This window comes from Polyodon spathula, chromosome 14 (genome assembly GCF_017654505.1).
Source record: "Polyodon spathula isolate WHYD16114869_AA chromosome 14, ASM1765450v1, whole genome shotgun sequence".
Lineage (NCBI taxonomy): Eukaryota > Metazoa > Chordata > Actinopteri > Acipenseriformes > Polyodontidae > Polyodon > Polyodon spathula.
The window spans coordinates 337997-365908 of NC_054547.1; the positions used below are offsets into that span (position 1 = coordinate 337997).

At 50.5% G+C, this 27912-nt stretch overlaps 1 protein-coding gene across 1 annotated transcript; it reads right to left on the reverse strand.

Annotated features, from left to right (window-relative positions):
- Window positions 1-1134: 1134 nt before the first annotated feature.
- Window positions 1135-27697, reverse strand: vamp4 (vesicle-associated membrane protein 4). Its single transcript, XM_041269851.1, has 8 exons — window positions 27487-27697; window positions 21029-21136; window positions 16947-16993; window positions 7462-7512; window positions 4123-4223; window positions 3116-3195; window positions 2124-2175; window positions 1135-1718 (listed from the first exon to the last, which is right to left on the reverse strand). The coding sequence occupies exons 2-8, from the start codon at window positions 21092-21094 to the stop codon at window positions 1693-1695; spliced, it is 423 nt and encodes a 140-aa protein (XP_041125785.1). The 5' UTR covers window positions 21095-21136; window positions 27487-27697; the 3' UTR covers window positions 1135-1692.
- Window positions 27698-27912: the final 215 nt, after the last annotated feature.

A 27912-nucleotide genomic window follows, 5' to 3' on the forward strand; every position in this document is an offset into this window, starting at 1 on the left:
GGCTTCACTCTTACAGTACGGTCTGGTAGAGATGGGCTTCACTCTTACAGTACGGTCTGGTAGAGATGGGCTTCACTCTTACAGTACGGTCTGGTAGAGATGGGCTTCACTCTTACAGTACGGTCTGGTAGAGATAGGGTTCACTCTTACAGTGCGGTCTGGTAGGGATAGGCTTCACTCTTACAGTACGGTCTGATAGAGATGGGCTTCACTCTTACAGTACAGTCTGGTAGGGATAGGCTTCACTCTTACAGTACGGTCTGGTAGAGATGGGCTTCACTCTTACAGTACGGTCTGGTAGGGATAGGCTTCACTCTTACAGTACGGTCTGGTAGAGATAGGGTTCACTCTTACAGTACGGTCTGGTAGGGATAGGTTTCACTCTTACAGTGCGGTCTGGTAGGGATAGGCTTCACTCTTACAGTACGGTCTGGTAGAGATAGGCTTCACTCTTACAGTACGGTCTGGTAGGGATAGGTTTCACTCTTACAGTACGGTCTGGTAGGGATAGGTTTCACTCTTACAGTACGGTCTGGTAGGGATAGGCTTCACTCTTACAGTACGGTCTGGTAGAGATAGGGTTCACTCTTACAGTACGGTCTGGTAGAAATAGGGTTCACTCTTACAGTACGGTCTGGTAGAAATAGGGTTCACTCTTACAGTACGGTCTGGTAGAGATAGGGTTCACTCTTACAGTACGGTCTGGTAGGGATAGGTTTCACTCTTACAGTGCGGTCTGGTAGGGATAGGCTTCACTCTTACAGTACGGTCTGGTAGAGATAGGGTTCACTCTTACAGTACGGTCTGGTAGAAATAGGGTTCACTCTTACAGTACGGTCTGGTAGAAATAGGGTTCACTCTTACAGTACGGTCTGGTAGAGATGGGCTTCACTCTTACAGTACGGTCTGGTATAGATGGGCTTCACTCTTACAGTACGGTCTGGTAGAGATAGGGTTCACTCTTACAGTACGGTCTGGTAGGGATAGGTTTCACTCTTACAGTGCGGTCTGGTAGGGATAGGCTTCACTCTTACAGTACGGTCTGGTAGAGATGGGCTTCACTCTTACAGTACGGTCTTGTTTGCTTTGGTTTTTAAACTCCGCCCTGGTACAGACACAGACACAGATTCAAGATTTATTATTATTTTTATATTTTGCCTGAATTGTCTCCTCCAAAACAAAACAACTGGATGGACAGTGTAAGATATCACATAACCACAAAATTATAAACATAAAAAAAAAACAATGCCAAGCGGTGGCACACTCCTTCAGCTCCAGATGATTTGCTTTTTACACACAGATAGGGAGTGTGTCACTAGACCTTGTTATCCATATTGAACCCCAGCAGTATTCTTGCACCCCACAGCGTCTTCAGTGCCAGCTCCACAGTGACCCCCCCTGCAGAGGTGGCAGGTGGAGAGGCTGCAGGCTGATTGGTAGAGGGCTGGGAAGGAGGGCTCCGATTGGTGGATGCTGAGTGATTATTCCATTGCTAAGTCACTGGGAAATGGGCGGTGCTGAGGTCCTTGGCTCTCCCTGCCTGATTGGTGCAAATCTCTTGTTTAATTCCCAGCAGCGTCTGTTCCTGGCTTTGAACTGGAGATGAATATACAGGGGAGAGGGGAGAGGGGAGAGGAGAAGCCACCGAGTCCTCCGCCACAGCGCCCCCTGCTGGCTCCTCCTAGCCTGGCACTAACGGTACCGCAGGATCAGAGGAACTAAAGGAGAGACACAAACACACAGAACCACGGTCACTAATGCAAGACTGGCTTTTCAACAAACATGAACATATACCTGTGTGCCTACGTGCTTATGTATATGCATTATAAGGGCCCTTCACTAATTCAATGTTTTCAATGTTTTTCCTGTGTAAATCAGATGGTAAAACTTTACATGTTTGTCTATCTTGTTAATTTCACTTGCTGGACTTTATTATACCTGAGCGGTGGCTAGTGTATGTGTGAAAACAGCAAGAATATCCTGACACGCTGGAAGTATTCAGGGATTCAGGAGTGTGTATGTAGTTGTGTGTCTGTGTGTCTGTCAGGGACGGGCGGTGCATCTGTCTGTCTGTCTGTCAGGGACGGGCTGTGTTTCTGTCAGAACAGCTCCCTGTCACTCACCCACAATGATGAGCAGGATGGCCACCACCACCAGCGCTACGATTGCCTTCATCTACAAGAGAGGATCACAGCGATCAGGCACTCCACACACGAGAGAGGAACACAGCAATCAGGCACTCCGCACACGAGAGAGGAACACAGCGATCAGGCACTCCGCACACGAGAGAGGAACACAGTGATCAGGCACTCCGCACACGAGAGAGGAACACAGCGATCAGGCACTCCACACACGAGAGAGGAACACAGCGATCAGGCACTCCACACACGAGAGAGGAACACAGCGATCAGGCACTCCACACACGAGAGAGGAACACAGCGATCAGGCACTCCACACACGAGAGAGGAACACAGCAATCAGGCACTCCGCACACGAGAGAGGAACACAGCGATCAGGCACTCCGCACACGAGAGAGGAACACAGCGATCAGGCACTCCACACACGAGAGAGGAACACAGCAATCAGGCACTCCGCACACGAGAGAGGAACACAGCGATCAGGCACTCCGCACACGAGAGAGGAACACAGCGATCAGGCACTCCGCACACGAGAGAGGAACACAGCGATCAGGCACTCCGCACACGAGAGAGGAACACAGCGATCAGGCACTCCGCACACGAGAGAGGAACACAGCAATCAGGCACTCCGCACACGAGAGAGGAACACAGCGATCAGGCACTCCGCACACGAGAGAGGAACACAGCGATCAGGCACTCCGCACACGAGAGAGGAACACAGCGATCAGGCACTCCGCACACGAGAGAGGAACACAGCGATCAGGCACTCCTCACACGAGAGAGGAACACAGCGATCAGGCACTCCACACACGAGAGAGGAACACAGCGATCAGGCACTCCACACACGAGAGAGGAACACAGCGATCAGGCACTCCACACACGAGAGAGGAACACAGCGATCAGGCACTCCACACACGAGAGAGGAACACAGCGATCAGGCACACAGACAGGTAGAGATAAAGGTGGGTGCTGCTCACTTTGCACTCTCTCCACCACATCCTCTTGCGAAGCTGCTTGGCTCGGCTGCTGAAGGCTGAGGCGTTATCTGACAGGCTTTCTGGAGAGCGGAAGAAAAACAGAAATCAAAACAGAAACAACACACACGTCTGGGGGAGAACTCCAGCAAACAACTGGTTTCATTGGTGCATCAATAAAGCGTACGAGGGATTGGGTGATGTGTGTTATACAAGTGTGCTGAAACCTTACTCATAGTGGAGAAGAACCAGGATACTATTCACCATTCGCTCAGCACTCCTTGGCTTCAGAAACAATAGCTGGAGCCCTCACCAAAATAACACAAAATAAATGGGAATTAGGAAAATAATGTAACTGTGAATACAATTTTCAAAGCTGCGGTGGTTCTGTGCAGTAGATATTTTCTGATGTGGACTGGCCCAGGCAGAGTGGAGAACACTTTTCTGATGTAAACAACACTGCTGGCTAATGTCACGGTGTCTGAACACTCCCACACTCCACTGATGAAAAACATCTTTAAAGCAAATTACAAGACCATATGGTCAGTGCTCGCCTCGGGATGAGAAACGCATGGAGAACGCAGGCTGCATGGCAAACACAATTCCAAGCATGTCGGTTCCATCTGGGAATCGCTTCAACTCCTCAGCCACACGGCCCCACAAACCGAGGAGCTGTGTGCACAGGAGACTGGGTGTCTGCAACCCTGCCTGTCTGTCAGTGCCTCAGCTTTCACAGGGCAGGTACAGCACGGGTGCCTGTGAGGATGAGAAGCTGGCAGCGCCGCTCTCACTGGCATCACTTCCACACGGATCGCTGGATCAGGTCAGGCACCGTGACAGAGATACTGCACAGGACAGCCTGGCTCCTCGACAGACCCTTATCAAAGTGCCCCAAGTAAAAGCACAGCAACGAGTAAGAAACAGGGATGGAAATAAGACTCCTATTGCAAAATGACTGTGGTAAACTTATAAGAGAGAGATTTTGGGAGTTAACCCCTCGCTGTCCTTACCAGACTTGTCCTGCAGGTCGTCCAGCCGTTCTCCCCTCTCGATCACTTTGGTGATGTTCTCTTGCATAACATCAATCACCTCGTCCACCTGGGTCTGCACCCTGAGAGGGAGAGAGATTGACCCTGGAAATATCCATATTGTATTTCAATGCTCCATAATTCACTTCCTTAGTTCACTCACAGCTGGGCCGAGTATTTTACTGTTTAAGGACCTCAGTTCACTGGTTATGCTGTGATAGGAAGGGATGTTAAAACCACACGCTTTTACAACACGTGAGTTTTAATATAGACTTCATGCCCTGATCAGACCAATGCACAGCTAGAACACAACTGTCTGTCAGCCCTGAACAGCACCCTGAGAACTGACTAATAATTGAACTGACAGATCCCAGTCCCCAGGGTCCCTGTAAGGCCCTTGTTAAGTGAGCCACTCTGTTTACCCCAGCCCTCCCCCCTCTCAAGCACACAGCACTGTGTTTACCCCAGCCCTCCCCCCTCTCAAGCACACAGCACTGTGTTTACCCCAGCCCTCGCCCCTCTCAAGCACACAGCACTGTGTTTACCCCAGCCCTCGCCCCTCTCAAGCACACAGCACTGTGTTTACCCCAGCCCTCCCCCCTCTCAAGCACACAGCACTGTGTTTACCCCAGCCCTCGCCCCTCTCAAGCACACAGCACTGTGTTTACCCCAGCCCTCCCCCCTCTCAAGCACACAGCACTGTGTTTACCCCAGCCCTCGCCCCTCTCAAGCACACAGCACTGTGTTTACCCCAGCCCTCGCCCCTCTCAAGCACACAGCACTGTGTTTACCCCAGCCCTCCCCCCTCTCAAGCACACAGCACTGTGTTTACCCCAGCCCTCGCCCCTCTCAAGCACACAGCACTGTGTTTACCCCAGCCCTCGCCCCTCTCAAGCACACAGCACTGCACTGGCCTGTTTCCATTGAAATTTCACTGCTCCCGCAGGAGGATGGGAATGCCAGCAATAATCTGTTCACACTCAAAGCGTTTGGTTTCATTGTTTCACCTGCCAGTTTTAACTTGTTAAAAAAGAACATTTCCCACCTGCGTCACACACAGCGCAGTTTCATCAAAGTCTCTTCTGATTTTAAAAGCATGTGGCAGAAACAAGCACAGGCACAATTATTACACAATACCAATACAAAAAAAACCTCATTCTAGAACTGTGCTGGAAAATACTAATACAGAGAGGGAGTGAGTGGAGTTACACACACACACGCACTGCTCAGACACACGCTGAGACACATACACACTCGCTCCACTCCACTCCACCCATCCACACACACACACACGCACTGCTCAGACACACGCTGAGACACACACACACTCGCTCCCACACACACACACGCACTGCTCAGACACACGCTGAGACACACACACACTCGCTCCACTCCACTCCACCCATCCACACACACACACACGCGCACTGCTCAGACACACGCTGAGACACACACACACTCGCTCCACTCCACTCCACCCATCCACACACACACACACACGCACTGCTCAGACACACGCTGAGACACACACACACTCGCTCCACTCCACTCCACCCATCACACACACACACACACGCACTGCTCAGACACACGCTGAGACACACACACACTCGCTCCACTCCACTCCACACACACACCACACACACACACACACACACGCTGAGACACACGCTGAGACACACACACACTCGCTCCACTCCACTCCACCCATCTACACACACACACACGCACTGCTCAGACACACGCTGAGACACATACACACTCGCTCCACTCCACTCCACCCATCCACACACACACACACGCACTGCTCAGACACACGCTGAGACACACACACACTCGCTCCACTCCACTCCACCCATCCACACACACACACACGCACTGCTCAGACACACGCTGAGACACACACACACTCGCTCCACTCCACTCCACCCATCCCACACACACACACACACACGCACTGCTCAGACACACGCTGAGACACACACACACTCGCTCCACTCCACTCCACCCACCCATCCACACACACACACACACGCACTGCTCAGACACACGCTGAGACACACACACACTCGCTCCACTCCACTCCACCCATCCACACACGCACTGCTCAGACACACGCTGAGACACACACACACTCGCTCCACTCCACTCCACCCATCCACACACACACACACGCACTGCTCAGACACACGCTGAGACACACACACACTCGCTCCACTCCACTCCACCCATCCACACACACACACACACACACTGCTCAGACACACGCTGAGACACACACACACTCCGCTCCACTCCACCCATCCACACACACACACACACGCAACCTGCGCGTCCACCTGTGTGCGACACTGTGTGGCTTGTGCGAGGAGACACAGGTTGGTGGGTGTGTGGTGTGTGTGTCCCGTGACGAGTCTTGAGTGCGACTCTGGTTTTGTGTGAGCTCCTGCTCACTCCACTCCACCCATCCACACACACACACACATGCACTGCTCAGACACACGCTGAGACACACACACACTCGCTCCACTCCACTCCACCCATCCACACACAACCGAGTCTGTGTGGCGACTCGGTGTGTTGTGAGCGAGGTGAGTGAGGTGGGTAGGTCCCTTGACTCACTGCTCAGTCGCTTGTGCGACTCTGTGTACACCCACCCATCCACGCACTCACTGCGTCAGAACTGTGCTGACACACACACAGGTGTCCAGTCCAGTGTGTTGTGTCACACACGTGACGCACTGCTTCTCGACTACGCTGTGTCGTGTGCACTCCACTCCACCCATCCAGACACACACACACACGCACTGCTCAGACACACGCTCCACCCATCCACACACACACACACACACACACTGCTCAGACACACGCTGAGACACACACACACTCGCTCCACTCCACTCCACCCATCCACACACACACACACACACGCACTGCTCAGACACACGCTGAGACACACACACACTCGCTCCACTCCACTCCACCCATCCACACACACACACACACACACACGCACTGCTCAGACACACGCTGAGACACACACACACTCGCTCCACTCCACTCCACCCATCCACACACACACACACACGCACTGCTCAGACACACGCTGAGACACACACACACTCGCTCCACTCCACTCCATTCCACCACCCACACACACACACACACGCACTGCTCAGACACACGCTGAGACACACACACACTCGCTCCACTCCACTCCACCCACCCCCACACACACACTTATACACACGCACACACACAGAAGTTGTCCTGTCGGAACATCTGGTCACAATAAAACATTAATAAAAATTGAGGACTTACTGCTTAATCTTCTCATTTTTCTGTCCAAATTTGGGTCCTGAAGGCCCTCTCCTGAAAATCACATAAAACCACAGGAGGATCAGGGAGGAAACACAACACTGAACCTGAACCTGAACCACTGAACCTGAACCACTGAACCAGAACCACTGAACCAGAACCACACACTGAACCAGAACCACTGAACCAGAACCACTGAACCAGAACCTGAACAACTGAACCTGAACCACTGAACCAGAACCACTGAACCACTGAATCTGAACCACTGAACCTCAACCACTGAACCAGAACTAGAACCACTGAACCTGAACCACTGAACCTGAACACTGAACCGTTGAACACTGAACACTGAACCTGAATCACTGAACCACTAAACCTGAACCACTGAACCTGAACCACTGAACCACTGAACACTGAACACTGAACCACTGAACCTCACTGAACCAGAACCTGAACCACTAAACCTGAACCACTGAACCTGAACCACTGAACCTGAACCTGAACCACTGAACCTGAACCACTGAACCTGAAACCTGAACCACTGAACCTGAACCACTGAACCACGAACACTGAACCACTGAACCTGAACCACTGAACCTGAACCACTGAACCACTGAACCTGAACCACTGAACCTGAACCACTGAACCAGAACCTGAACCACTGAACCTGAACCACTGAACCTGAACCACTGAACCAGAACCTGAACCACTGAACCTGAACCACTGAACCTGAACCACTGAACCTGAACCACTGAAACACTGAACTGAACCACTGAACCTGAACCACACCTGAAACACTGAACCTGAACCACTGAACCTGAACCACTGAAACTGAACACTGAACCTGAACCTGAACCACTGAACCTGAACACTGAACCTGAACCACTGAACCACTGAACCTGAACCACTGAACCTGAACCACTGAACCTGAACCACTGAAACCTGAACCACTGAACCTGAACCACTGAACCCTGAACCTGAACCACTGAACCTGAACCTGAACCACTGAACCTGAACCACTGAACCAGAACCTGAACCACTGAACCTGAACCACTGAACCTGAACCACTGAACCACTGAACCTGAACCACTGAACCTGAACCACTGAACCTGAACCACTGAACCTGAACCACTGAACCTGAACCACTGAACCTGAACCACTGAACCTGAACCACTGAACCTGAACCACTGAACCTGAACCTGAACCCTGAACCTGAACCACTGAACACTGAACCACTGAACTACTGAACCTGAACTACTGAACCTGAACCACTGAACCTGAACCACTGAACCTGAACCACTGAACCTGAACCACTGAAACTGAACCTGAACCACTGAACCTGAACCACTGAACACTGAACCTGAACCACTGAACCTGAACCACTGAACCTGAACCACTGAACCTGAACAACTGAACTGAACCACTGAACCAGAACCTGAACCACTGAACCTGAACCACTGAACCTGAACCACTGAACCAGAACCTGAACAACTGAACCTGAACCACTGAAACACTGAACCTGAACCACTGAACCTGAACCACTGAACCACTGAACCTGAACCACTGAACTGAACCACTGAACCTGAACCACTGAACCTGAACCACTGAACCTGAACCTGAACCACTGAACCTGAACCACTGAACCTGAACCACTGAACCTGAACCTGAACCACTGAACCTGAACCACTGAACCTGAACACTGAACCACTGAACCTGAACCACTGAACCACTGAACCTGAACCACTGAACCTGAACCACTGAACCAGAACAACTGAACCACTGAACCTGAACCACTGAACCCTGAACCTGAACACTGAACCCTGAACCACTGAACCTGAACCTGAACCTGAACCACTGAACCACTGAACCACTGAACCTGAACCACTGAACCTGAAGCACTGAACCTGAACCACTGAACCTGAACACTGAACCTGAACCACTGAACCTGAACACTGAACCACTGAACCTGAACCACTGAACCTGAACCACTGAACCACTGAACCTGAACCTGAACCACTGAACCTGAACCACTGAACCTGAACCACTGAAGCTGAACCACTGAACCACTGAAACTGAACCACTGAACCGGAACCACTGAACCACTGAACCTGAACCACTGAACCTGAACCACTGAACCTGAACCTGAACCACTGAACCTGAACCACTGAACCTGAACCACTGAACCACTGAACCTGAACCACTGAACCTGAATCACTGAACCACCTGAACAACTGAACCACTGAACCCTGAACCTGAACAACACTGAACCACTGAACCTGAACCACTGAACCTGAACCTGAACCACTGAACCTGAACACACTGAACTACTGAACCTGAACCACTGAACCTGAACCACTGAACCTGAACCACTGAACCTGAACCACTGAACCTGAAACACTGAACCTGAACACTGAACCTGAACCTGAACAACTGAACCTGAATCACTGAACCAGAACCTGAACAACTGAACCTGAACCACTGAACCACTGAACCTGAACCACTGAACCACTGAACCACTGAACCACTGAACCACTGAACCTGAACCACTGAACCTGAACCACTGAACCCAACTGAACCTGAACCACTGAACCTGAACCACTGAACCTGAACCACTGAACCTGAACAACTGAACCTGAACCACTGAACCAGAACCTGAACCACTGAACCTGAACCACTGAACCTGAACCACTGAACCACTGAACCTGAACCACTGAACCTGAACACTGAACAACTGAACCTGAAACCTGAACCTGAAACTTGAACTTGAAACCACTGACTTGGTAACCCTGAACCGAACTTGTCCTGTTGTTGACTTAACCACTTGGTCTTGACTTGGAACCTGGACTTGGTACTTGACCTGAATTTGGGACTTGGGACTTTTGAACTTGACTTGTGACTTGGGTTTGAACAACTTGGACTTGAACACTTGACCTTAGTGACTGTGGTCTTGGACTTGTTGACTTGGACACTGAACTTGGACTTGGTTGAACAACTGAACCTGAACCTGAACTGAACCTGAACCTGAACCACTGAACCTGAACCACTGAACCTGAACCTGAACCACTGAACCTGAAACACTGAACCACTGAACCTGAACCACTGAACCAGAACCTGAACCACTGAACCTGAACCACTGAACCTGAACCACTGAACCTGAACCACTGAACCTGAACCTGAACCTGACACTGAACCTGAACAACTGAACCTGAACACACTGAACCAGAACCTGAACTGAACTGAAACCTGAACCACTGAACCTGAACCATTGAACCTGAACCACTGAACCTGAATCACTGAACCAGAACCTGAACCACTGAACCTGAACCACTGAACCTGAACCTGAACTGAACCACTGAACCTGAACCACTGAACCTGAACCTGAACCTGAACCACTGAACCTGAACCACTGAACCAGAACCTGAACCTGAACTGAACCTGAACCTGAACCTGAACCACTGAACCAGAACACTGAACCACTGAACCTGAACCACTGAACCTGAACCACTGAACCTGAACCACTGAACCTGAACCACTGAACTGAACCTGAACGATCTACCTCACTGAACCTGAACCACTGAACTGCTGAACCTGAACAACTGAACCTGAATCACTGAACCTGAACCATTGAACCTGAACCACTGAACCTGAACCACTGAACCAGAACCTGAACCACTGAACCTGAACCACTGAACCTGAACCTGAACAACTGAACCTGAACCACTGAACCAGAACCTGAACCTCTGCCTGTTCCACTGCGTTCAGGAACCTGGCAGCTGGTTTAGTTTGCTTCTGGTAAGAGATTGAAAACACACTGCAGAGAGTGAAAACAGAATGTCTACAATATTCTACAATTTTCATTTACTGTTTTTCAGGTAAACGTGAAATATCTAAAAATACCTGTTTTTAAACATTGAAATGCTGTAAAATAAACACTGTTTCCTTGAGACTACTGCTACTAGTGAACTTTATTAAATACGTAATGATCTTTTAATGCAGACACATGTTTTACAATATCATTAATCCAAAATAAAAATAACAAGTTACAAAATAATCTCTCATCTGACTCCCTGTCTGGAAAACACACAGAGAGCGACAGCAAGAGAGAGAGAACGAGAACAAGAGAGAGAGAGAACGAGAACAAGAGAGAGAGCAAGAGAGAGACAGCGAGACACAGCAACAGAGAGCAAGCGAGAGAGAGAGAGAGAGAACGAGAACAAGAGAGAGAGCAAGATAGTGAGAGACAGCGAGACACAGCAACAGAGAGCAAGCGAGAGAGCGAGAGAGAGAACGAGAACAAGAGAGAGAGCAAGACAGTGAGAGACAGCGAGAGAGAGAGAGAGAGAGAGAGCGAGAGAGAGAGAGAGAGAGAGAGAGAGAGAGAATGAGAACAAGAGAGAGAGCAAGACAGTGAGAGACAGCGAGACACAGCAACAGAGAGCAAGCGAGAGAGAGAGAGAGAGAACGAGAACAAGAGAGAAAGCAAGATAGTGAGAGACAGCGAGACACAGCAACAGAGAGCAAGCGAGAGAGAGAGAGAGAACGAGAACAAGAGAGAGAGCAAGATAGAGAAAGAGAGAGCGAGACACAGCAAGACAGCGAGCAGCAACAGAGAGCAAGCGAGAGAACGAGAGAGAGAACGAGAACAAGAGAGAGAGCAAGACAGTGAGAGACAGCGAGACACAGCAACAGAGAGCAAGCGAGAGAGAGAGAGAGAACGAGAACAAGAGAGAGAGCAAGACAGTGAGAGAGACAGCGAGACACAGCAACAGAGAGCAAGCGAGAGAGCGAGAGAGAGAACGAGAACAAGAGAGAGAGCAAGATAGTGAGAGACAGCGAGACACAGCAACAGAGAGCAAGCGAGAGAGAGAGAGAGAGAGAGAATGAGAACAAGAGAGAGAGCAAGACAGAGAGAGACAGCGAGACACAGCAACAGAGAGCAAGCGAGAGAGAGAGAGAAGAGAGAAAGCAAGAGTCTCAGTAGAGCGAGACTCTCAGCGACAGATCCTCTGACAAGCTTGAGAGAGAGAGAGAAAGAGAACAAGAGAGAGCAAGACAGTGAGAGAGACAGCGAGACACAGCAACAGAGAGCAAGCGAGAGAGCGAGAGAGAGAATGAGAACAAGAGAGAGAGCAAGATTCTGAAGAGAGAGCGCGAGACTCGTTCGAGCAAGCTCGAGAGAGGAGATAGAGAGAGCTCTCCTCTCAAGACAGAAAGCAAGATAGTCGAGAAGACAGCGAGAGAGACGTAGACGTCTTCTTCTACTCTACCTTGTTACCTGAGTCTCGAGAGAGCGAGAGAGAGCGAGTTCACAGATAGGAGAGAAGCAGAGAGAGAGAGAGAATGAGAGAGAGAGAGAGAGAGAGAGAGAGAGAGAGAGAGCAAGAGAGAGACAAGAGAGAGAGCAAGAGAGAGAGAGAGACAGCGAGACACAGTAAGAGAGAGCAAGAGAGAGAGAGAGATGGACGACAGTCGATTAGACAAGCACAGAGAGCAAGATTACAGGTGATAGAGAGCTAGAGAGAAGTCTGAGAGAGCAAGTCGAGAGATAGTGAGAGAGCTCAGCAGAACTCTGAGAGCAACGAGAGCAGCGAGAACACGAGAGAAAGTATGAGAGCAGCGGAGAGGAGAGAATGACACGTGAAGAGAGATCTCGTGAGATCCTCAGGCGGAGAGAGAGAGAGACAGAGAGAGAGAGAGAGAGAGAGCGAGAGAGAGAGAGAGAGAACGAGACAAGAGAGAGAGCAAGACAGAGAGAGAGACAGAGAGACACAGCAACAGAGAGCAAGAGAGAGAACGAGAGAGAGAACGAGAACAAGAGAGAAAGCAAGATAGTGAGAGACAGCGAGACACAGAGAGAGCAAGAGAGAGAGAGAGAGAGAGCGAGAACAAAGAGATGACAGTCGAGAGTCGTTGTGCTTCTCTCTTTGTAGATAGAGAGAGACAGCGAGACACAGAGAGAGCAAGAGAGAGAGAGAGAGAGAACGAGAACAAGAGAGAGAGCAAGACAGAGAGAGACAGCGAGACACAGCAACAGAGAGCAAGCGAGAGAGCGAGAGAGAGAATGAGAACAAGAGAGAGAGCAAGACAGTGAGAGAGACAGCGAGACACAGCAAGAGAGAGACAAGAGAGAGAGAGAGAGAGAATGAGAACAAGAGAGAGAGCTTCACTCCGCGAGATCTAGACAGCTCGGTGACAGCTGCGTCTCTTCGAGACTGCGAGAAACAAGAGAGTGCCCTTTGTTCTCTCTCTCAAGACCGATCAAGAGCACTCTCTCCAGTCGCTCTGACATCAGCGTTTGTCTCTCGAGAGCGAGAGAGAGATGCTCCGCTCAGAGCAGAGCTTGAAGTTGAGCAGCTCTCTCAGCGTCTCGAGAGAGAGAGAAAGAGAACAAGAGAGAGAGCAAGATAGTGAGAGAGACAGCGAGAGAGAGAGAGAGAGCAAGCGAGAGAGAGAGAAAAGGCGCTCTCTCGAGTCGTTCTCTCACTCTCTGTCGAGCGAGTCTCAGCGATAGAGAGAGAGCAGAGCGAGAACAAGAAGAGATCTCTCTCTCGTGAGAGAGACAGCGGACACAGCAACAGAGAGAGCGAGAGAGAGCGAGAGCTCTCGATTCGTAGAAGAGAGAGAGAGAGAGAATGAGAACGAGAGAGAGCAAGAGAGAGAGAGAGACAGCGAGACACAGCAACAGAGAGCAAGAGAGAGAGCGAGAGAGAGATGAACGAGAACAAGAGAGAAAGCAAGATAGTGAGAGACAGCGAGACACAGCAACAGAGAGCAAGAGAGAGAGAGAGAGAGAGAGAGAACAAGAGAGAGAGCGAGAGAGAGAGAGAGAGAGACAGAGAGAGAGAGAGAGACAGCGAGAGAGCAAGAGAGAGAACGAGAACAAGAGAGAAAGCAAGATAGTGAGAGACAGCGAGACACAGAACAGAGAGCAAGCGAGAGAGCAAGAGGCGTTCGAGAGAGCAGAGAGAGTTCTCGAGAACAACAGAGAAAGCGAGATAGTTCAAGAGACAGCGAGAGAGACAGGAGAGAGCAGCGAGAGCAAGAGATAGAACAAGAACAAGAGATAAAGCAACAGATCACTCTCTGTCTTTTAGAGAGAGAGAGACAGCGAGAGAGAGAGAGAGAGAGAATGAGAACAAGAGAGAGCAAGACAGTGAGAGAGACAGCGAGAGAGAGACAGCAAGAGAGAGAGAGCAACAGCGAGACACAGCAACAGAGAGAGCAAGCGAGAGAGCGAAAACAAGAGAGAGCAAGCGAGAGCGAAAACGAGAGCGAGAGAGAGAACGAGAACAAGAGAGAGAGCAAGACAGCGAGAGAGACAGCAAGAGAGAGAGAGCAACAGCGAGACACAGCAACAGAGAGAGCAAGCGAGAGAGCGAAAACGAGAGCGAGAGAGAATGAGAACAAGAGAGAGCAAGACAGCGAGAGAGAGAAAACGAGAGAGAGCGAGAGAGAGAGAACGAGAACAAGACAGCGAGAGACAGAGAGAGAGACAGCGAGAGAGAGAAAACGAGAACAAGAGAGAGAACGAGAACAAGACAGAATGAGAACGAGAGAGAACGAGAACAAGAGAGAACAAGAGAGAGAACGAAAACAAAAGAGCAAGAGAGAGAGCAAGAAAAAGTGCAGAGAGCACAAGAGCGAGAGAGAATGAGAGAGAACGAGAACAAGAGAGAAAGAGAACGAGAAACAGCAAGAGAGTGAAAAAGAGAGAACGAGAGAGAATGAGAGAGACAGGTTAATGAAATGAGGTGCAGTGCGGAACAACAAAGGTCAGCCCTCCCGCTGAGTAAACAATGCATCTGGCCGGCTGGCTGGTATTTGGTCTCATAAACAGAGAGACTAATAAAGCAGCCCTCCTTGCAGCCGACGTCTTCTAAACATGAGGCTCAAAAACACGTGATAGTGCAGTGAGACCTGGGAGCCTTTCACACAGACAGACAGAGCTGTGCAATATTCACACGCAGAGGAGACCTGGGAGCCTTTCACACAGACAGACAGAGCTGTGCAATATCCACACGCAGAGAGGAGACCTGGGAGCCTTTCACACAGACAGACAGAGCTGTGCAATATCCACACGCAGAGAGGAGACCTGGGAGCCTTTCACACAGGCAGAGAGAGCTGTGCAATATTCACACGCGGAGAAGAGACCTGGGAGCCTTTCACACAGACAGACAGAGCTGTGCAATATTCACACGCAGAGAGGAGACCCGGGAGCCTTTCACACAGGCAGAGAGAGCTGTGCAATATTCACACGCAGAGAGGAGACCTGGGAGCCTTTCACACAGGCAGAGAGAGCTGTGCAATATTCACACGCAGAGAGGAGACCTGGGAGCCTTTCACACAGGCAGACAGAGCTGTGCAATATTCACACGCAGAGAGGAGACCTGGGAGCCTTTCACACAGGCAGAGAGAGCTGTGCAATATTCACACGCACAAAGGAGACCTGGGAGCCTTTCACACAGGCAGAGAGAGCTGTGCAATATTCACACGCAGAGAGGAGACCTGGGAGCCTTTCACACAGACAGACAGAGCTGTGCAATATTCACACGCAGAGAGGAGACCTGGGAGCCTTTCACACAGACAGACAGAGCTGTGCAATATTCACACGTAGAGGAGACCTGGGAGCCTTTCACACAGACAGACAGAGCTGTGCAATATTCACACGCAGAGAGGAGACCTGGGAGCCTTTCACACAGACAGACAGAGCTGTGCAATATTCACACGCAGAGGAGACCTGGGAGCCTTTCACACAGACAGACAGAGCTGTGCAATATTCACACGCAGAGAGGAGACCTGGGAGCCTTTCACACAGGCAGACAGACCTGGGAGCCTTTCACACAGACAGACAGACCTGGGAGCCTTTCACACAGACAGACAGACCTGGGAGCCTTTCACACAGACAGACAGACCTGGGAGCCTTTCACACAGGCAGACAGGCAGATAGGCAGACAGTCAGACAGACCTGGGAGCCTTTTACACAGGCAGGCAGACAGACAGACAGACAGACAGACAGACACCTGGGAGCCACACAGGCAGGCAGGCAGACAGGCAGACAGAACCTGGGTCTGGACCCACACAGGCAGGCAGGCAGGCAGACAGGCAGACAGACTGTCTAGCCTTTCACGGAAATGTGTCCGCCGACGACCGACCGACCTGGGAGCCTTTCACACAGGCAGACAGACCTGGGAGCCTTTTACACAGGCAGGCAGACAGACAGACAGACAGACCTGGGAGCCTTTCACACAGACAGGCAGGCAGCTGGCCCCAACCAGCTTGTAATGACCTTTGAACCCATTAAATGTCAAATTATTTTTTCTTTGAATAAAAAACAAAAATGTCAACACACGCTGTATTTGTGTAATTTGATACATTCACACTTAGACTTGACTTTTGCAGTTGATAAAATTAGAGTAAGTGATCATCAGAACAATACAGCTAAAAAAAAAAATGAAACAGCAGGCAGATCACCAGCTGGCTAAACTCACAGGAAGAAGTCATCTTCTTCATCAGAGTCATCCTCCAATAGGGTTCTCTGCAGTACAAAATAACAGCACAGTCACAGAGGTGAGCTCCACACTGAACTTAATTAAACAAGAGCAAACTTCACATTCACACTATAGAAACTGCAACAGCACAGTCACAGAGGTGAGCTTCACACTGAACTATAGAAACTGCAACAGCACAGTCACAGAGGTGAGCGCCACACTGAACTATAGAAACTGCAACAGCACAGTCACAGAGGTGAGCTTCACACTGAACTATAGAAACTGCAACAGCACAGTCACAGAGGTGAGCTCCACACTGAACTATAGAAACTGCAACAGCACAGTCACAGAGGTGAGCTCCACACTGAACTATAGAAACTGCAACAGCACAGTCACAGAGGTGAGCGCCACACTGAACTATAGAAACTGCAACAGCACAGTCACAGAGGTGAGCTTCACACTGAACTATAGAAACTGCAACAGCACAGTCACAGAGGTGAGCTTCACACTGAACTATAGAAACTGCAACAGCACAGTCACAGAGGTGAGCTCCACACTGAACTATAGAAACTGCAACAGCACAGTCAGAGGTGAGCGCCACACTGAACTATAGAAACTGCAACAGCACAGTCACAGAGGTGAGCTCCACACTGAACTATAGAAACTGCAACAGCACAGTCACAGAGGTGAGCTCCACACTGAACTATAGAAACTGCAACAGCACAGTCACAGAGGTGAGCTCCACACTGAACTATAGAAACTGCAACAGCACAGTCACAGAGGTGAGCTCCACACTGAACTATAGAAACTGCAACAGCACAGTCACAGAGGTGAGCTCCACACTGAACTATAGAAACTGCAACAGCACAGTCACAGAGGTGAGCTCCACACTGAACTATAGAAACTGCAACAGCACAGTCACAGAGGTGAGCTCCACACTGAACTATAGAAACTGCAACAGCACAGTCACAGAGGTGAGCTCCACACTGAACTATAGAAACTGCAACAGCACAGTCACAGAGGTGAGCTCCACACTGAACTATAGAAAGTATAGAAATACACGTCTTATATAAATATGTGCATATTCCAAACTGAAGCAGGGATAGAAACTGCACTGCAGTACATTAACATAAATAGGGTTCATATTTCTATAATCTTGATTTGTAGCGAAATTCTTAAGAGGGGACGGGACTGGACTGGACAGGAGGGGACGGGACTGGACAGGACGGGAGGGGACGGGGCGTGTCCAGGTGTCTCCTCACATCTCAATGCAGCAGAAATGCCACCAGTCGCTCCTGGTTTATTAACACAGCACTAAGTTCACTAGACTTGTAGCATTAGCTACACTTGTGCAGCAGAAGCAGTTTGCTGCCTGCTATACTTAACTGGATTTCAGAAAGCCTGGCCAGGTTATCAGATCTTTATATAATCTGTTTTCCATACACAACATATTAGTAACTATCCCTGCATCTATTCTGCTATTTATCTAGTTCATTGTTTTTAAGTGTCGTTATAGCAATGGCCTGGCTCTATTTTAATTAATTATCTTTGTCTCATTAAGCCACTTGGCAAGTTCTTACAGGCACCTGTTTTAAGAGGGGGTCAGTTTTTGTGTAGAGAGGAGAGAGAAGTGTGTTTGTTTGTTTGTTTGAAAAAGTATTTTCTAAGCTATTACTTTTGAAGAATAAAAAAACACACACTTAGGAAAGAAGTGCATATCAAGAAGCGGAATCAATGCTACAATTCCCTTCTTTAACTGAGTCTGAACTTTGCTTTAGCAGATGAATAGAGAGTTACTGAAGTCTTTATGCCCACCCTGTGGATTACTGTTCATTGTCTCACTGAGCTGTTCCTGTTTGACCCTGGGATTGAAGAGAATTCCTCCTCCATGCTGCAAGTGCTCTGTATTGAATGTGCTGGCTCTCAGATCACCAGTACAGTGCTGAGTGCTCTGTATTGAATGCGCTGGCTCTCAGAGCCCCAGTACAGTGCTGAGTGCTCTGTATTGAATGTGCTGGCTCTCAGATCCCCAGTACAGTGCTGAGTGCTCTGTATTGAATGCGCTGGCTCTCAGATCCCCAGTACAGTGCTGAGTGCTCTGTATTGAATGCTCTGGCTCTCAGATCCCCAGTACAGTGCTGAGTGCTCTGTATTGAATGCTCTGGCTCTCAGATCACCAGTACAGTGCTGAGTGCTCTGTATTGAATGCGCTGGCTCTCAGATCCCCAGTGCAGTGCTGAGTGCTCTGTACTGAATGTGCTGGCTCTCAGATCCCCAGTACAGTGCTGAGTGCTCTGTATTGAATGCGCTGGCTCTCAGATCCCCAGTACAGTGCTGAGTGCTCTGTATTGAATGCGCTGGCTCTCAGATCCCCAGTACAGTGCTGAGTGCTCTGGCTCTCAGATCCCCAGTACAGTGCTGAGTGCTCTGTATTGAATGCGCTGGCTCTCAGATCCCCAGTAAAGTGCTGAGTGCTCTGTATTGAATGCGCTGGCTCTCAGATCCCCAGTAAAGTGCTGAGTGCTCTGTATTGAATGCGCTGGCTCTCAGATCCCCAGTAAAGTGCTGAGTGCTCTGTATTGAATGCGCTGGCTCTCAGATCCCCAGTACAGTGCTGAGTGCTCTGTATTGAATGCGCTGGCTCTCAGATCCCCAGTACAGTGCTGAGTGCTCTGTATTGAATGCGCTGGCTCTCAGATCCCCAGTACAGTGCTGAGTGCTCTGTATTGAATGCGCTGGCTCTCAGATCCCCAGTACAGTGCTGAGTGCTCTGTATTGAATGCGCTGGCTCTCAGATCCCCAGTACAGTGCTGAGTGCTCTGTATTGAATGCGCTGGCTCTCAGATCCCCAGTACAGTGCTGAGTGCTCTGTATTGAATGCGCTGGCTCTCAGATCCCCAGTACAGTGCTGAGTGCTCTGTATTGAATGCGCTGGCTCTCAGATCCCCAGTACAGTGCTGAGTGCTCTGTATTGAATGCGCTGGCTCTCAGATCCCCAGTAAAGTGCTGAGTGCTCTGTATTGAATGCGCTGGCTCTCAGATCCCCAGTACAGTGCTGAGTGCTCTGTACTGAATGTGCTGGCTCTCAGATCCCCAGTACAGTGCTGAGTGCTCTGTACTGAATGTGCTGGCTCTCAGATCCCCAGTACAGTGCTGAGTGCTCTGTATTGAATGCGCTGGCTCTCAGATCCCCAGTAAAGTGCTGAGTGCTCTGTATTGAATGCGCTGGCTCTCAGATCCCCAGTAAAGTGCTGAATGATCTGTACTGAATGCGCTGGCTCTCAGATCCCCAGTACAGTGCTGAGTGCTCTGTATTGAATGCGCTGGCTCTCAGATCCCCAGTACAGTGCTGAGTGCTCTGTATTGAATGCGCTGGCTCTCAGATCCCCAGTACAGTGCTGAGTGCTCTGTATTGAATGCGCTGGCTCTCAGATCCCCAGTACAGTGCTGAGTGCTCTGTATTGAATGTGCTGGCTCTCAGATCCCCAGTACAGTGCTGAGTGCTCTGTACTGAATGTGCTGGCTCTCAGATCCCCAGTACAGTGCTGAGTGCTCTGTATTGAATGCGCTGGCTCTCAGATCCCCAGTACAGTGCTGAGTGCTCTGTATTGAATGTGCTGGCTCTCAGATCCCCAGTACAGTGCTGAGTGCTCTGTACTGAATGTGCTGGCTCTCAGATCCCCAGTACAGTGCTGAGTGCTCTGTATTGAATGCGCTGGCTCTCAGATCCCCAGTAAAGTGCTGAATGATCTGTACTGAATGCGCTGGCTCTCAGATCCCCAGTACAGTGCTGAGTGCTCTGTATTGAATGCGCTGGCTCTCAGATCCCCAGTACAGTGCTGAGTGCTCTGTATTGAATGTGCTGGCTCTCAGATCCCCAGTGCAGTGCTGAATGCTATGTATTGAATGTGCTGGCTCTCAGATCCCCAGTGCTGAGTGCTCTTGTATTGAATGTGCTGGCTCTCAGATCCCCAGTGCAGTGCTGAATGCTATGTATTGAATGTGCTGGCTCATAGGATCCCCAGTACAGTACTTGTCAGTTCTCTACACTGAGTTTGCTGTCTCCCTCTGTCAGTACTCACCCTCTCGCTCTTCACAGATCCTGTGACTTCATCGTCGTTCAGATGCCTTTTGAATTTGGGAGGCATTGCGTCACCTAGAGGGCTGCCGGTGGCTCCTTTGAACTCCACCTGGAACCAGAAAGCAAACAGCAGGCATGGAAATAAGAATCCCATTGCACAGCACTTTGATCCATTTCTGCTTTTACTATGGGTTTAATAAGACTCAAGATTGTTACCTGTGGCTGATCAAGCTTGTAATAAAACCTGGAATGGTTGAAACAGCTATGCAATAGGAGTCTTATTCCTATCCCTAAACAGTATCACCTCCATCAGCCACAGACTCAGTCAGCTCACTGCACTGCAGGCCTGTGCTTCACTTCTGTAATAGTATTACCTGACACACCAAGTCATATCACTAAATGACGGTTTATATCTGCATTCAAAATAGATTATTTTGCTACTCTCTGAAAAATGTGCAATATTTCTATATTGTGATTATACTGTTCAGGGATACATGCGATTCAGCACTCATCGATCCCACACATACACAAGAGCAACAATCCAGTAACATCAGCTGCTCCTCAGAGAGCGATCCCCCTCTTCACAGAGTTCCTGGCGCACCATGAGGAAAACAGCTGGAACAGGGAATGGTTCACAGCCAAGACAGAGTCCAACCTTCCAGCAAACACTGAGGCTCCAGAGATACATCAGCTGTAGCAGACACGAGGACCGGGGGAAAAACTTCCGCAGCAAAAATTCTGCGGCAAATCAGGCAAACTCAGGGGTTCAGGGGTGCGCGTCGAGTTCTCTGTGTCTACACTCAGGGGTTCAGGGGTGCGCGTCGAGTTCTCTGTGTCTACACTCAGGGGTTCAGGGGTGCGCGTCGAGTTCTCTGTGTCTACACTCAGGGGTTCAGGGGTGCGCGTCGAGTTCTCTGTGTCTACACTCAGGGGTTCAGGGGTGCGCGTCGAGTTCTCTGTGTCTACACTCAGGGGTTCAGGGGTGCGCGTCGAGTTCTCTGTGTCTACACTCAGGGGTTCAGGGGTGCGCGTCGAGTTCTCTGTGTCTACACTCAGGGGTTCAGGGGTGCGCGTCGAGTTCTCTGTGTCTACACTCAGGGGTTCAGGGGTGCGCGTCGAGTTCTCTGTGTCTACACTCAGGGGTTCAGGGGTGCGCGTCGAGTTCTCTGTGTCTACACTCAGGGGTTCAGGGGTGCGCGTCGAGTTCTCTGTGTCTACACTCAGGGGTTCAGGGGTGCGCGTCGAGTTCTCTGTGTCTACACTCAGGGGTTCAGGGGTGCGCGTCGAGTTCTCTGTGTCTACACTCAGGGGTTCAGGGGTGCGCGTCGAGTTCTCTGTGTCTACACTCAGGGGTTCAGGGGTGCGCGTCGAGTTCTCTGTGTCTACACTCAGGGGTTCAGGGGTGCGCGTCGAGTTCTCTGTGTCTACACTCAGGGGTTCAGGGGTGCGCGTCGAGTTCTCTGTGTCTACACTCAGGGGTTCAGGGGTGCGCGTCGAGTTCTCTGTGTCTACACTCAGGGGTTCAGGGGTGCGCGTCGAGTTCTCTGTGTCTACACTCAGGGGTTCAGGGGTGCGCGTCGAGTTCTCTGTGTCTACACTCAGGGGTTCAGGGGTGCGCGTCGAGTTCTCTGTGTCTACACTCAGGGGTTCAGGGGTGCGCGTCGAGTTCTCTGTGTCTACACTCAGGGGTTCAGGGGTGCGCGTCGAGTTCTCTGTGTCTACACTCAGGGGTTCAGGGGTGCGCGTCGAGTTCTCTGTGTCTACACTCAGGGGTTCAGGGGTGCGCGTCGAGTTCTCTGTGTCTACACTCAGGGGTTCAGGGGTGCGCGTCGAGTTCTCTGTGTCTACACTCAGGGGTTCAGGGGTGCGCGTCGAGTTCTCTGTGTCTACACTCAGGGGTTCAGGGGTGCGCGTCGAGTTCTCTGTGTCTACACTCAGGGGTTCAGGGGTGCGCGTCGAGTTCTCTGTGTCTACACTCAGGGGTTCAGGGGTGCGCGTCGAGTTCTCTGTGTCTACACTCAGGGGTTCAGGGGTGCGCGTCGAGTTCTCTGTGTCTACACTCAGGGGTTCAGGGGTGCGCGTCGAGTTCTCTGTGTCTACACTCAGGGGTTCAGGGGTGCGCGTCGAGTTCTCTGTGTCTACACTCAGGGGTTCAGGGGTGCGCGTCGAGTTCTCTGTGTCTACACTCAGGGGTTCAGGGGTGCGCGTCGAGTTCTCTGTGTCTACACTCAGGGGTTCAGGGGTGCGCGTCGAGTTCTCTGTGTCTACACTCAGGGGTTCAGGGGTGCGCGTCGAGTTCTCTGTGTCTACACTCAGGGGTTCAGGGGTGCGCGTCGAGTTCTCTGTGTCTACACTCAGGGGTTCAGGGGTGCGCGTCGAGTTCTCTGTGTCTACACTCAGGGGTTCAGGGGTGCGCGTCGAGTTCTCTGTGTCTACACTCAGGGGTTCAGGGGTGCGCGTCGAGTTCTCTGTGTCTACACTCAGGGGTTCAGGGGTGCGCGTCGAGTTCTCTGTGTCTACACTCAGGGGTTCAGGGGTGCGCGTCGAGTTCTCTGTGTCTACACTCAGGGGTTCAGGGGTGCGCGTCGAGTTCTCTGTGTCTACACTCAGGGGTTCAGGGGTGCGCGTCGAGTTCTCTGTGTCTACACTCAGGGGTTCAGGGGTGCGCGTCGAGTTCTCTGTGTCTACACTCAGGGGTTCAGGGGTGCGCGTCGAGTTCTCTGTGTCTACACTCAGGGGTTCAGGGGTGCGCGTCGAGTTCTCTGTGTCTACACTCAGGGGTTCAGGGGTGCGCGTCGAGTTCTCTGTGTCTACACTCAGGGGTTCAGGGGTGCGCGTCGAGTTCTCTGTGTCTACACTCAGGGGTTCAGGGGTGCGCGTCGAGTTCTCTGTGTCTACACTCAGGGGTTCAGGGGTGCGCGTCGAGTTCTCTGTGTCTACACTCAGGGGTTCAGGGGTGCGCGTCGAGTTCTCTGTGTCTACACTCAGGGGTTCAGGGGTGCGCGTCGAGTTCTCTGTGTCTACACTCAGGGGTTCAGGGGTGCGCGTCGAGTTCTCTGTGTCTACACTCAGGGGTTCAGGGGTGCGCGTCGAGTTCTCTGTGTCTACACTCAGGGGTTCAGGGGTGCGCGTCGAGTTCTCTGTGTCTACACTCAGGGGTTCAGGGGTGCGCGTCGAGTTCTCTGTGTCTACACTCAGGGGTTCAGGGGTGCGCGTCGAGTTCTCTGTGTCTACACTCAGGGGTTCAGGGGTGCGCGTCGAGTTCTCTGTGTCTACACTCAGGGGTTCAGGGGTGCGCGTCGAGTTCTCTGTGTCTACACTCAGGGGTTCAGGGGTGCGCGTCGAGTTCTCTGTGTCTACACTCAGGGGTTCAGGGGTGCGCGTCGAGTTCTCTGTGTCTACACTCAGGGGTTCAGGGGTGCGCGTCGAGTTCTCTGTGTCTACACTCAGGGGTTCAGGGGTGCGCGTCGAGTTCTCTGTGTCTACACTCAGGGGTTCAGGGGTGCGCGTCGAGTTCTCTGTGTCTACACTCAGGGGTTCAGGGGTGCGCGTCGAGTTCTCTGTGTCTACACTCAGGGGTTCAGGGGTGCGCGTCGAGTTCTCTGTGTCTACACTCAGGGGTTCAGGGGTGCGCGTCGAGTTCTCTGTGTCTACACTCAGGGGTTCAGGGGTGCGCGTCGAGTTCTCTGTGTCTACACTCAGGGGTTCAGGGGTGCGCGTCGAGTTCTCTGTGTCTACACTCAGGGGTTCAGGGGTGCGCGTCGAGTTCTCTGTGTCTACACTCAGGGGTTCAGGGGTGCGCGTCGAGTTCTCTGTGTCTACACTCAGGGGTTCAGGGGTGCGCGTCGAGTTCTCTGTGTCTACACTCAGGGGTTCAGGGGTGCGCGTCGAGTTCTCTGTGTCTACACTCAGGGGTTCAGGGGTGCGCGTCGAGTTCTCTGTGTCTACACTCAGGGGTTCAGGGGTGCGCGTCGAGTTCTCTGTGTCTAAAGTGGTTTAAATTTAACCCATTTAAATACCAAATTATTTTCTCTTTGAAAAAAAACAGAAGACGTGCTGTACTTATGTAATGAAAAGAGAACTTTTAAATAGTAGAAGACAGATACCAGCTTAAGAAATTACAAAAGCAGCCTGTCTTGAAATGAGGAGACTGGCACTGAATGGGTTAAACGGTCAGAACATGTTGAATCAGGTAAGAAATGTAGGCAGTGTGCCCCACACTGTATGAACAAGCCCCTGCCAGTGAATCGATAGCGATCTGGGGAGCGCAGGTGGAGCCCTTCTTGTAAAGCACTTGATTTGGCAGGGAATGACCCGTGAAAAAGAGAGAAAGAAAGAAAGAGCAGATGTTGTTTTTCTCTAAACCATGTAAACAGCCCAGCCCTCTTTTGTCCAGGTGGTAGCTGGAAGCTGGATTGTTGGCAAGGGAGCCAGACTTCTTCCACACCTGCCTGCCCCCGCCTGCTTCTCACAGCCCCGCCTCCTCCTGCTTCTCACAGCCCCGCCTCCTACTTCTCCCAGCCCCACCTCCTGCTTCTCCTCCTGCCTCGCTCACACTTTCAAATCAACAAGCAGGCAGAACGATGGAAAATTCCAGCACAGCTGGCGTACACGTAATCACATCATCCAGCATTTAATAGGAGTGATGAAATGTGAATAGCAGCTCCAGCAGGGAGGTAAAACTCATTCAAACACCCTGTGCAAGGGCATATTTAGAGAGGGAAATCAGACTCCCACTGCGTAGCAGTTTGATCCACTCCTAGGACTGACAGACAGACAGCGCAATACATACAGCATGGGCTCTAGCACACTAAACACCTGTGACTATTAAAACTGTCAATCTCAGGCAAATTCTACTCGGTTTATTGATTGCATTTATAGAGCACTTTTTATATAAAAGTATCGCAAAGCATTGTACAGTACATAGCAGAAAAAAAGAACAAACCACAACACATTTCTTTGGCATGTCACACATACAACTACCAGTCAGACTATTTAAATAACAGATTTAAATAACAGTATACACACAATACAAAAGCAATTTTAAAGTCACATTAAAACCCACTAAGAAAGTCATTTTATAAAAGTGCGTTTTTAGTCTTGACTTGAAAAGGGTAACGACACTTCCCTTCCCTGACAAACAAAGGCAGAGCATCCCATAATTTCGGAGCTCTACAAGCAAAAGTCCTCCCTCCTCCCTAAGTTGCTCTTGTTGACCCTAGGAATAACCAGCAGCCCTGCATCCATCTCAGAGTGCAGTTTGGAAGATACAGGGTCAGTAACTCTGCAAATAATTAGGTGCTAATCCATTCAGCAAAATCTTAAAATCAATTCTACACTGCACAGGGAGCCAGTGTAAAGAGGCCGAAGCAGGGATAACGTGTTCACTCTTCCTGGTTTTAGTCAGAGTTCTAGCGGAGGTATTCTGAACAAGCTGCAAGCGGGGCAGCACACGTTTCGGGACACCAGAAAAAAAGTGCATTACAATAATCAATTCTAGATGAGACAAAGGCATGCAATAGTCTCTCCGTATCAGATACATGGTCTAAGTTTGGCTATATTGGCTAAAAAGATACTCTAGTGACTTCCCTAATATGAGTCTCAAATGAGAGATCAGGATCAAAGTTGACCCCGAAACTCTTAATTTCTAGTTTAAGTTTTGATGAGAGACTGCAAGGGTCAAGCTCATGTAATCCCACATTTCCTTTTAGTTGATTGTGTGAGCCCACTACCTCTGTCTTATCTGTTCAACATTAGAACATTCTGTGACATCCCATGCTTGATGTCTGGAAGGCAAGTAGCTAACAACACCCAGGCAGAAGAAATTCCTGGCTTTAGAGAGAAATACAGGGGAGTATCATCAGCATAAGAATGGAAGATCACTTCGTGTCTGCGGATAATGTCACCTAATGGTAGCATTAATGAAAACAGCAAGGGACCTAGAACGGAGCCCCGTGGAACACCACAGACAACCTCCGACAATCAGACCCCCCGTTAGAGACGAACTGAAACCTATGAGAAAGATAAGATCTGAACCAGGACAAGACAAGGCCAGGCAGTTTAATGTCAGGGCTGAAGACAGAGAAACGTGTAGTGTTTCGTTTGTACTTAGAGTTTCGAGTGAGGGAAATGGAGAAGTTGTGTTAACGATATTGGGATTTGTTCCGTGTGCAGCTGCTGGCAGCAACGAATACAATCCGCTGTGTCAGTACAGTAAACATCAGGCAGATGCCAGTAACATCTGCCATGTTTAAATCCACGAGAAGCTCGCTGTTCAGCTGAGCGCTGCGGCCTCTGCGCTGCCTGTGCAGAGCTACAATGCGCTCAGACAGGGCCTGCGATATCATTATATTAACGACATTGCAGAGAGCTGACAGCAGCAAGCACACAATAACAGAGCAGCGCGCTGAGCAGAGTTATGGACGCGACGTGTCGTGATTACAGCACTACAGATCCTACCTGCGTGTCGTACTTTATCCCAAACGCGCTGCTCTTGCTTCAAATGAAAATGCTGTTTGCTTGTTTTTTTTTAGTGAATGGGGAGTGAGTGCTCCCGTGTTAACCCTTGCAGCGCCGCTCAATCCTGCACAATCACAGCCGCTCTCGACACCAGGAAGCGAAACACACACAGCCGGCACGGTTACGCACATTGCGCAGCGAGATTCCGCTTTGCAGACGGACGCGGCTACGCTACAGGAGCAGCTGCTGCGTGCCACAGTCTCGCGAGACCTCCGCATCGGACAACAGGCAGGGCCGCGGTGCTGCTGTTGCTGTGACAACTAGGCAGCGGAGGACGAGAGGACCAGGCAACGTTAGTTTCCTTGTTTTGAAATAATACTACTAATAATAATAATAACAATAATAATAATAGGGGCAAAACTAGAG

Coding starts and splice junctions, on each gene's coding strand:
- vamp4 (XM_041269851.1), bottom strand. CDS start 21,094: ATGCCTCCCAAATTCAAAAGGCATCTGAACGACGATGAAGTCACAGGA. Junction 3,196..4,122: donor CGACCTGCAGGACAAGTCTG/GTAAGGACAGCG, acceptor TCCGCTCTCCAG/AAAGCCTGTCAGATAACGCC. Junction 2,176..3,115: donor TGTGGTGGAGAGAGTGCAAA/GTGAGCAGCACC, acceptor CCTCTCTTGTAG/ATGAAGGCAATCGTAGCGCT.